Source organism: Otolemur garnettii, unplaced genomic scaffold, assembly GCF_000181295.1.
Source record: "Otolemur garnettii isolate 467f Iridium unplaced genomic scaffold, OtoGar3 scaffold00364, whole genome shotgun sequence".
Lineage (NCBI taxonomy): Eukaryota > Metazoa > Chordata > Mammalia > Primates > Galagidae > Otolemur > Otolemur garnettii.
Window position 1 is genome coordinate 39,083 of NW_003852759.1, and position 11,381 is coordinate 50,463.

The window sequence follows — 11,381 nt, forward strand, 5'->3', positions numbered from 1 at the left end:
TTTTTTTTTTAGACAGGAGCCTCAGGCTGTCACCCTGGGTAGAGAGCTGTGGCATCACAGCTCACAGCAACCTCCAACTCCTGGGCTCAAGCGAATCTCCTGCCTCAGCTTCCCAAGTAGCTGGGACCACACATGCCCACAACAACACCTGGCTATTTTTTGGTTGCAGCCGTCATTGTTGTTTGGCAGGCCTGGGCTGGATTTGAACCTGCCACCTTGGGTGTATGTGGCCAGCGCCTTAGCCACTTGAGCCACAGGCACTGAGCAACAGTGATTATTCTTTAAGGAAAACAGCACAGAAAAACCTCTAATTCTTTTTTTTTTATTGTTGGGGATTCATTGATAAACTTCTTGGGTTTTTTTTTAGAGACAGAGTCTCACTTTATTGCCCTCAGTAGAGTGCTGTGGCGTCACAGCTCACAGCAACCTCCAACTCCTGAGCTTAGGCGATTCTCTTGCTTCAGCCTCCCGAGTAGCTGGGACCACAGGCATCTGCCACAACGCCCGGCCATTTTTTTGTTGCAGTTTGGCCAGGGCTGGGCCCAAACGCACCACCCTTGATATATGGGGCCAGCACCCTACTCACTGAGCCACAGGTGCCGCCTGATAAACTTCTTATTAGTGGGAAATATATAACGTTTACATAAATGCCTAAACATAAATGCCCAGCTTCACAAACTATTACAAATATTGGGCCACTTGGAGGAAGACTTGGAACCGCACCTACCCCTAGAGCACCTGCCTACTCCTTCCCAGTCTCTACACTGCTGGCCAACAGAGGCAACCCTCCCTATGAGGCAGAGCTCAGCTGCATCCCGGCCACAGTTGCCTACAGTGACCTGTCCCTTCAAGCTGGAGTGGCAGAGGCACTATTGCCTGGGAGGGAGGAGTGGAAGCCAAAGGGCTTGGTGGCTGTGCAATCTGTGCTGAATCTCAGCAGAGGGTGTGAAGTTTTATAACACCCAGGCCCTTTGGCCCACCATAGGCCAAGAGTGTGTTTCCACCCCATGTGTTATGTAGCTGCTGCCCCTTGCCTGCCCCTTGGCTGCCACAGGAGAACGGGGTTCCCAGAGCCCACAGCCAGGGCAGCAGCTTCTGTCCGGATAGCTCTGCATGTAAAGGCCCTGCTACTGTCTGTGGAGCCATGCGAACAACCACCCCATTAGCCCTGGTGACTAAGGAGGCCATCCTGCAGAAGTGACAATGAGAGGGAGACTTCTGCATTTGCAGGTGGGGACAGCAGCCTTTGGGGGGAGCATCCTGCATTCACAGGCAAAAGCTGCATATCTGTCCCAGCTCAGTCAGCTTCAAAGCCCAGGTTGGGCCACACCTCATCCACCAGGGTGATACTGACTGATGCCCACAGGGGTGGGGTGAGAAGGCAAGAAAGTGCCCCACACACACATATACAAAGGACACACACTATACATATGAACACATACACAGTTATACACAATATACAAGCACACATATACTACAGCACACATGAACACAGATACACATGACGTGCAGGCACAGAAACATACTATGTACACAACACGTGAACATATACACAGCTACACACAATATGCAGACAAACACACACTACACAAGACACACAACACACACCATATATATGAACAGAGATACACACACTATACAAACACAAAAACATACACTATATTTACAACACACACAACGCACACAAAACACATGAACATATGTGACATACAACTCAAATATACATTATACACACAACACAATATATATGAACACAGATATACCCTACACCTAATATATAAACATACTATATACACTATACACACCACACACAACACACATAACACATACACCATATACATGCACACACATTCACACCTACACACACATACAGACGCACAGACATGCACACATATATTGGGAGATTTGAAATTTTCACACTTAAAGCATTAACCACATTCTAGAAAGTTTAGAAAATAATGGGGGAGGGGCAGGAACACCTATGACACCCCACCTTAACAAATCACCCATCTATCTTTATTCTTGTATATAATAAATTGTGGAAATATCTCATTCAAATTTTTAAAATGAGGTACTTACATTGGGCAGATAAAATTAAGTGTTCTTTTTTAACTTCTGGGAAATGTTTCAAAAACAAGATAGAACAGAAAGTTTTTATTTGCAAACACAATTAACCATTTCCTGTTCCAACCTCAGACACAGCTCAGCCTAGGCAGCCACAACACCCTTTCCACCTGGTCAGCTGTTGTGTTGCTCCTGCACTCATGTCAGAGCTCCCGGTGGCTCCACCTGCCACTGCAGAAGCAGTTTCAGGATGATCCTCCTGCTTCCTGTGCTTCCCTGGGACCTGTCCCACTGTGGGTGGAAACTTCCCTCTGCCGCAAGAGAGCATGGGGTACCCCTCTCCCCAACTTTCCATCTATGCTGGCTCATGTTCCAGCACATGCTGCCCTTCCTCACCAGCTGCCATGTGTTGGGTGTCACATGGAACCTTCAGGCCAACACCTTGGAAATGCTAAAGGTCCTCTTCTCAGACCAGAAGGCTGGGTGGGCCCAGTGTCCTCAGAGCAAGACCCCTGTCTTAAGAAGCTGTCCTAGAGCTCTTGCCTGGCCCCATGTGGTTTCCTAGGTGCCCTGTCCTACAAAGAATTTCCATGGCTTTACTCATAATCAACTAGAACTGGAATCTGCCCACATGTAGGTGAAGAGAAGTGGTAGGGACAGGTTGGGAACAGAATAAGAAGGAAAAGAAAAACAGATAATTATTGAGTCAGAGGCAACAGATGGTTCCTTAGCTTAGACATTAGCAGAGTAGGGTGATAGACTATTCTGAGCTACTACAAAAGCAGAACTAGGCAAGATTATAGTTAGAAAGTTTTAAAATTCTGGCACTGCTCAACTTCTAAAACCCCTACAGAAGGTTTGATCAGCAAAAATTTTTTAAAGAAGCTAGCCAGCATCCCATAATGAATCAATGACCTATTAATAACTTAAGAGACTTTCCAAAGAAGAAGTTACTAAAGAGTGGCTTGGCGCCTATAGGTCAGTGATTTGGGCGCCAGCCACAGATACCGGGGCTGATGGGTTTGAACCGAACCTGGGCCTGCTAAAACAACAACGACAACAACAACAACAACAAATAGCCGGGTGTTGTGGTGGGCACTTGTAGTCCCAGCTACTTGGGAGGCTGAGGCAAGAGAATCACTTAAACTCAAGAGTTTGAGGTTGCTGTGAGCTGTGACACTACAGCACTCTGAAGGTGACTCTGTCTCAAAAAAAAAAAAAAAAAAAAGGAAGTTCAGAATAATGTAGAGTCAGTTTGATCAAGACCCTCGGTAAAAGAAATGCATAAACATTAGAAGTAGGTAGAGCAAAGCTAGGAATTAGGGAATAAATACAAGGGGAAAAGTTTGTAAGGGTTTCTTTCTCATTCACAAGGAAGAGACTCATACCTCTCTTAGGTGTGTTCTATTTGCTTATAAACTTGTATCTGCTTATAAATCTAAGTATATCCTATGAAATAAAACTTTGCTAATTTGCTGTGCTTTGCTTTACTGTGTAACTTTCCCTTTTTGCACCAGCTCTGCTGTTCCTGGGTTTCCTCTTTTAGTGATGGCTGAGTCAAAGTGCTTTCAAGTTTGGGGGCCACTTGCTAGTAGCACACAGAGAAAACCCAACTGGGGCTGGGGTCTTCATAGCCCCCTGACAAGAAGAATGGCTGAACAAACTGTGGCATGTCCACACCAGAGGCCATACAGGTCATCAGGGATAGAAGCCGACCTCTGAAACACACAGTGGAGCTCCAGGCAGCAATGCTACATGGAAAAGTCAAGCCCAAGAGGACATAGATTGCATCATCCCACTTGTCTACTATTGTTGAAATGAGACAATGGTGGACATGGAGGACAGAGGCCTAGTTGCCAGGAGGGATGTGAGTATGAGTATGTGGTGACAGAAGTGCTCTGCAATTTCACTGTGGAGGGGACACACAAGTCTTTGCTTGTGCTAAAATTGTGTAACCCTAGATACACACAAACCCAAGAACCCAGGCAGCACTGGGAATGCTAAGTAAGGTCAGTAGATCTTACCAAAGTCGCCAACATAGTTGTGACATTGTCCTGTAGTTTTGCAAACTGTTATGATTGAGAGACACTGAGGAAAGTATGCAAGGGAACATCTGTATAATTTCTTAAAATGGCAAATAAATCAACAAGTACCCCAACTTCCCCGTTTGTTGCAGATAAGATCCACCCCAGTCCCAGGCCTCAATATTGGGAGGGAGCGTGGCTGTCTGTAGGAAAGAAAAGCACAGGGTCTGAGCAGCCCTTCTGGGACCACTGAGCCCATCCTCATGAAAGGTGAAGAAAGGAGCCTAGGCAGGGGCAGGAGTGTCCAACCAGCCCGAGATGCCCCCATCCCCATCCAGCCCCCCTCCCCACACATCTTCATCTTCTGGTGATAGAAGATAAGAGACCCCTGCTGTGTGTGAGGCAGAGGTTTGGGATATGTGTTAAGAATAGTGTGTGTGCAGCTCGGCACCTGTGCTCAGTGGCTAGGGTGCCAGCCACATACATAGAATTGCAGGTTCAAACCCAACCTGGGCCTGTCAAACAATAATGACAAGTACAACTAAAAACTAGCCGGGCATTGTGGTGGGTTCCTATAGTTCCCAGATACTTGGGAGGCTGATGCAAGAGAATTGCTTAAGCTCAAAGAATTTAAGGTTGCTATGAGCTGTGATGCCACAGCACTCTACTGAAGGCAACATGGTGAAACTCTGTCTCAAAACAAAAAAATAAATAGTGCGTATGCTGGGGATTGTATATGTGTGTTAGGAGTTGTGTGTGTTGGGGGTTGTGTGTTGGAGGTTGTGTCTGTGTTGGGGATTGTGTGTGCTGGAGATTGTGTCTGTGTCAGGGGTGTATGTGTTGGGGGTTGTGTCTGTGTTAGGGATTGTGTGTTATGCCTGTATTGGGGATTGTGTGAATTAGGGGTTGTGTGTCTGTGTGTGCTGGAGGACACTGGCAAGGGGCCAGGAATGCAACATTGGGGTGCAGGCCCCTCGAGGTCCCAGCCCACCAGGCCAGGCCCAGGGCCCAGCCAATCCTTATCACCTTGGCTGTGTCCTCAAGACTCATACCCCAGACCCCCAGCAGCCCCCAGACCTTTCAGGTCCACACGTCCCTTTTCAGGAGCTCTAGTGGCAGTGATACAGGGTCACCAAACAAGGCTGCCCAGTCTCAAACTCTGGCTTCATGCTGAGCCCACCCCCACCAGGACCTCTCTCCTATTGCCCTAAGGAGACTTCAGGAAGAATGAGGGAAAGAAAGACTGAAAGAGAAGGTGGGAAGAGAAGGGGAAGGAAGGGAAGCAGGATGGGACAGGAAGGAGGAGAGAGAGAGAAAGAGGTGGGAGATGGCAGTGGGGGGGGGGGGTCTCCCAGGAAGGCCCTATGGCTGAGCTGGAACTGAGATTAAACATCAAAAATATGCAGGGAGGAGGAAGGAGGATTGGTGAGCTCCCACCTAATGGGAGTACATGTAGGGGTACATGGCACACCTCCTGGAACACAACTACAACAGGGACCCTACCTAACAAATGCAAACATTAACCTAACCATTTGTACCTAATCTGAAATTTTAAAATAAATAAATAAACATCAAACATTGATAACCTCAGTCCTAAGGGGACAGGTTGTGTCCAGAATCTATCTCAATTGGCTGGAGCCTTCCTGTGGGACCCAGAGGCTCCCACTCTGGGGGGCCAGCGGCAGCAAAACTGTCCTCAGAACTAGGACAGAGATTGTGAATACCACTGCCTGACTTGAGTAGGCTCAGAGGTCCTGGAGGATGCCCCATGCACCCCCAGCCCAGAGACCTATGACCCCCCTCCAGGCCCCTGGGGTTGCACAAGAGTGGGTATGTAAAGAGACCCACTGCAGTCCCACTTGTCTAACAGGCACAGTGACCCCTGCCAGGTGCCCCCGCCAGGCACCGGCTGAGCCCACCTGGCTGGCAGGACCCGCCTCCCACCCTCTGTACCACCTACACAGCGCCTAGTCGCTGAGACTCTCGCTGAGTGGCCTTTTGCTCATAAACTCAAGCTTCCTCATCTGGGTCGCCTCACAGACTTCTTTGATGCTCTTTTTCCACTGTTTCGGTGTTCTTTAATGTTTTCCCTTTGCAGTGTGTCTCTGAGTTGGGGCTGCCACACAGCTGTGAGGCGGTTTCCAACTCCGCCTCTGGGCTGATGAGACCCACGCACCTCATCACTAATATCAGCAGTTTCATTTTTCCTGTTTTCCATTCACTGTAATAAAATGCTTAGAGCAGAGTGTGATGAAATAACCAAACTTGTTCTCAAATGAGAGGGCTGTTCAGCCAGGTTTGGGCCCTGCACAGCCCAGGATCACCCCCCTTACCCCACCCCCACCCCAACCTAAGTAGGCTGGAGGCTGGTCAAGGCATATAAGGAAATCCACCCCCTACAATCAAGCCCCCACCCCCTGGAGGCCATCAGGAGGCATGTGGCCATGGAAAGATCTGCCCACAGCCTGGTGTGGGGATTGCCCCCAGACAGTTGCCATTCAGCAGGGCCATCTGTACCCCAGAACCCTAGGGGGACCAGAGGCCTGACCAGTCACTCACCCACAACAGGGGCTTGAATGATGAGGCCCAGAGAGCTAAGAGAGGCTCAGGACCCAGCACCCAGCAGACAGAAAGGAAGACCACTACTCTTATAGCTCCCTAACAATGAGCCCGGGGTAGGGATGGGGGGAAAGAGACCAGCCCCACAGAGGCAGTGGGTGAGAAGGCCCTGCACCTTCCATCATGTAGGCCTCCCAGCCAGTCTCCCAGCACTGAGCAGGGCAGCTCAGATGGGAAATGGAAGCGGCAAAAAAATAAGCAGAGAAACAAAACTACGCAAGGAAGGGAGCCCTGCGCTTGAGAGATTACCCCCCACCTCCCGTGGGCAGGGGCATCTGGGCCACCTACTCCCCCACCTCCTGTTCCCCTCTCTGTCTCTGTCTCTCCCATTTCTCCATTTGTCTCTCCTCCTCCCCTATCCCTATGCCCTCCCCCACCGGTTCTGCCTCCCGCCCACAGGGAGCTGGAGGAAGAGGGGGTGGGGCAAGGGGCGTGCCTTCCCTCTGCCCTGACCTGGGACAGTTTCCTTTCCGTTGTCACGTCTGTCTGAGCAGCCAAGGAGGAGGAGGAGGAGGAGGAGGAGGCAGCTACGGGGGCAGGCGCGGGCTGGTGCGCTGGGCATGTGGACCCCACAGGTGCCCTGGCCTGTCGTGTGGGCTGTGCTGCAGCTGGGGTGGCGGCCAGGATGGCTTCTAGGTATGTGGGGTCAGGGGGACTTGGAATGGGGGATCTGGAGGAACCTCCTACATCAGTCACTGGCTGGCGAGTAGGGAGGGTTCTGTGGGGCCAGCCCTGAGGCAGCCCAGCATGGCTGCTTGCCCAGTGCTTTGTGGCTTTATAGAGGTGACATGCCCTCCCTGGGCCTTGAATCCAAACCTGATTCCTCTCTCTGCTCTGGATATAATGGTTTTTTGCAGTTTTTGGTCAGGGCTGGGTTTGAACCCATCACCTCCGGCATACAGGGCTGGCGCCCTACTCCTTGAGCCACAGGTACCACCCATCTCCGCTCTGGAAAGTCTGAGCCTCTGTCCTATCTTAGCTGGTTGTCAGCTTCCTATGGAGCAAGGCAAACCAGTGTCCTTCACTATGGGACAGTAGGTCAGGCTGGCCAGAGTACCACACCTTGGCGCCTGTGGCTCTGTGCTAGGGTTCTGCCCACTGTCCTTAGTTATGTTGTCCTGTAGACTGAGCTTGGCTTTGTGACATCAAAGTTCAGATGAATTGATGACATTTTCCCAAGGTATCGAAAGTATAACTGTTCCGGTAAAGATTGCTCATCTGTCCCTCAACATGTCCTCATTGGCAGGGAATGTGGCTCTAGGACTTCAGGCCAGGACTGCAGTGTGTACAGTGCTGAGCATTGCTTTAAGATCCTCTGCTAGTCTGGAGGCAGCGCGGGGCCTAGGGTGCAGCTGTGCTGGCCGTGAGAACCATGTATAGACTGCCCACCTGGTGCCCTTGGTCAAACTGTCTACCTCCTCTGGTGCCACATACCTCTGGGCCTCCCCCTGCACTCAGTCCTTCACTTCCCACCTGCCCTCTGTAGCTGACCAGCCTGCAGGAGGGACACCAAGGCCTGGAGAGCATTATTTTCCCCACTCTAGGCCTGGGGTGATGGCCAATGAAGGGATAAGATGAGGGGCATCCTTGGGGCTGTGCTGACTCCCAAAAGCCCCTCAGTCTTCTGTGGCTTCCACCTCCATTATTGCAGGTGGCTAGGGCTTCCTTGCCCTGGGGCCCTCCTTTTTCTCCTCAGCTCAGCCCTGGGCCCTCCAAGAAAGGCCCATGGGTCTCTCTCAGGACTTGATGGTGAAACCAGAGCTGGAGATGATGGTCTGAGAGCCTGTGGCCTTTTGGGGGGAGACTAAGCTCAAGTACAGAAAGGATTCAGTCGGCCAGGGAGGAGGCACCAAGGCATAGAGGGGAACCATGACTCACCCCTGCGGCCCTGCTTGTGTGTCATGTCCTCAAGATGGTTCCACAGAGTAGGGAAAGATGAGAGCAAGATTTCTGCAGCCAGACTCTCCCGCTTCTACTCATTACCTGGGGGTATTCTTAGAATCAGCATGCCTTGGTTACCCCACCTCGAATACCCAACACAGAGTAGCTCATCAAGGTACACGTGTATCACTGGTGTTCTCTCCGTGCTATCCCAGACTTGGCCACCCTGGCTGCAGGGGTTTTGTGCCATGACACAGCTTTTTGCCCTCTGAATTTGTTCACTATATTGATTATTTTGGTAAGTCCCATGGCTAATCATCCCCTCTGAGGGTGCTTTTTACTTGAGATATCCCAAACTCAGTGGTTTGCTGGACCCTGCCCTAGTGCAAGAGAGTAAATAGGGGTGCAGGTGAAAGCTGATTTGTGAGCTTTGTAACTTCTTTGCCTCTTTGCTATTTTCTCACCTTTGCTCTGGGGATCATAATACCTGCCCCATGGCGTCCTCAGAATTAAAACAGGTCATTTTCGGAAACCATCCAGCATAGCCCATAACAAATTTTTTTAAAACCCAACTTTTTTATTTTTTCCAACATACTATTTTGAAAAATATTATATGGAAAAGAGGTAAAGGGCACAATAATGAACATCCTGCAGCTGGCATCCCTAATTGATAATATGGGAACATTTGCTTTCAGGTTACTTGGCTAGAGCTGCCATAACAAAGTGCCCCAGATTGAGCGCCTCAAACAACAGAAATGTGTCCTGTCACAGTCTAGAGACTGGACATCCAAGATTAAGGTGTTGGCAGCCCCTGTTCCTTCTGAGGTGCTGAGGGTGAATCTATTCCTGCCTCTCCCTGGCCCTTGGGGTCTACTGCCATTGGCATGCTGAAGCAACACCTCAATCTCTGCCTCTGTCTTCACATGTGGCTCCCTGTACAGGTTCTCCTCTCTCTAGGACACAGTCATATTGGATTAGGGCCTCCTATTCCAGCGTGACCTCCTCTACTCCTTAACAAGCTCATGTTCTGAGTTCCTCAGGTCAGGGCCTCAGCACGTGCCTATGGCACTTCCCAGCTATACCCACGCAGCTGCCATTCTGTTACCCATTTGAACATTAGTTCCAGACACGAGAAGGCAGTTCACTCCTCCCTTTCCAGCCAGCTCTTCTAGGGATAAAGACCTGTTTCCAGCTCTTACACCCTTCCATAGCACCAGTAACACTGAACCATGGTCATACAGACTCCTGCCACCCCAGTTGACCTGACCAGGACCTGGTCCAGAGCTTCTGCTTCTTTCAGGTGTCATGAGACTAGACCAGCCCCACCTTTCTTTATTATGGCTGGTCCTATGTTCCAGAAGAGTCCAGGGCTGTGCCTGGTATTTGCCCAAGGTGGGTCAGGCTTGCATCTTGGCTGTGGACCACCACAGACAGAGTGTTGGTCCTTCTGGGGAACCTGTCAGGGGACCCTCTGTGATGAACAACGGGCCCCACAGGCTGCCAGGCAGTTTTTTTGCCACCCCGAGAAGGATCTGGGCTAGGTATGCCTGTGGAATGTGTTATCTGTAAGGGCCTCTCCCGGACAGCAAGTCCCTCTGCTGAGGTCAGTGTCCCACCACCACCAGGTGTCCTCAAGGGCTGCCATGCTCACGCCCTGAGGCCCTCCCTCCTGTGGGAGTGGCAGTAGGGGTGGGGGGCTCAGCCCTCCCTCATCAGCCTACCCTCCTCCTCAGATCCCAGTGAAAAAGCTTAAGGAAACTGTGGAATCCCACAAAAGTATTTCAAATATAACTTTACCCGGGAATCGGTGGTGGTCATTTCAAAGTACAGAGGATACCAAAAACATGCATATACATTTTAAGAAAAGAAAAAACTATTGAACTTGTAATACTCAAGTCATGTTTGACTTCTGCAACTGTAAGAGGTGCTCAACATGACTTGTATTCATCTTTAGTTATTGGTATATATTGAATATTACAAATTTAATGTAGTTTTTTCTTTCTTAAAATGTGTATACTTTTTTCTGCACCATCTGTATTTACCTTATTGGTCAGCCCCTAGCAGCTAAGGAGGGCAGGAGGACTTCCTCAAGAAGGTAAACCTTGGCTACTTAGGAGTCTGAGGCAAGAGAATCGCCTAAGCCCAAGAGTTTGAGGCGCCACAGCACTCTACCAAGGGCAACATGGTGAGACTCTGTCAAAAAAAAGAAGGTAAACTTTGGATGGGAACTCCTGGGTGGGCTGGGTCAGAGCTAGACAGTCTATTGGAGTCAGCATTCCTGCACAGGGCCTCCCCAGGAGCAGGAGGTGCTGGAGCAGTCCCAATGAGCACAGGGAGGGGATTGGGTGGTACTTGAGCTTCTGATAGCAAGTGCCAGCTCTCTCCCTATCTAATCAGTTGGTGGGGGCAGGGGAGACTGGGAGCCCAGCCAGTCTGGGTGAATCCAAAACAAGGTGCTCTTGGGCCAGGAGCCCAGGGGCCCAGGGTGAGAGCTGGTGGAATCCAAACAGAGAAGGGCCTGAGCCCCTCCTCAGCACACACATAGCAAGTAAAAAGTGGGTCCCTCTACCAAATGTTGAAGTAAATGGATGACATTTTAATTTTTTGGGCGGGGGGAGACCAAGTCTTACTTTGTCTCCCTTGGTAGAGTGCCATGGCATCAGCTCACAGCAACCTCAAACTCTTGGGCTCAAGCAATTCTCTTGCCTCAGCCTCCCAAGTAGCTGGAACTACAGGCACCCAGCACAACACTCTGCTATTTTTAGAGACAGGAGTCTCGCTCTGGCTCAGGCT

General features: G+C 50.2%; 1 protein-coding gene across 1 annotated transcript in view; it reads left to right on the forward strand.

The window, feature by feature from the left end:
* The first annotated feature begins 7,267 nt into the window (after positions 1-7,267).
* The window catches only part of PDCD1 (programmed cell death 1), a 9,925-nt gene continuing 5,811 nt past the window's right edge, over positions 7,268-11,381 (forward strand). The window contains exon 1 of the mRNA XM_023509107.1: positions 7,268-7,343. Coding sequence (XP_023364875.1) covers positions 7,268-7,343 — 76 coding nt within the window. The remainder of the gene's footprint in view (positions 7,344-11,381) is intronic.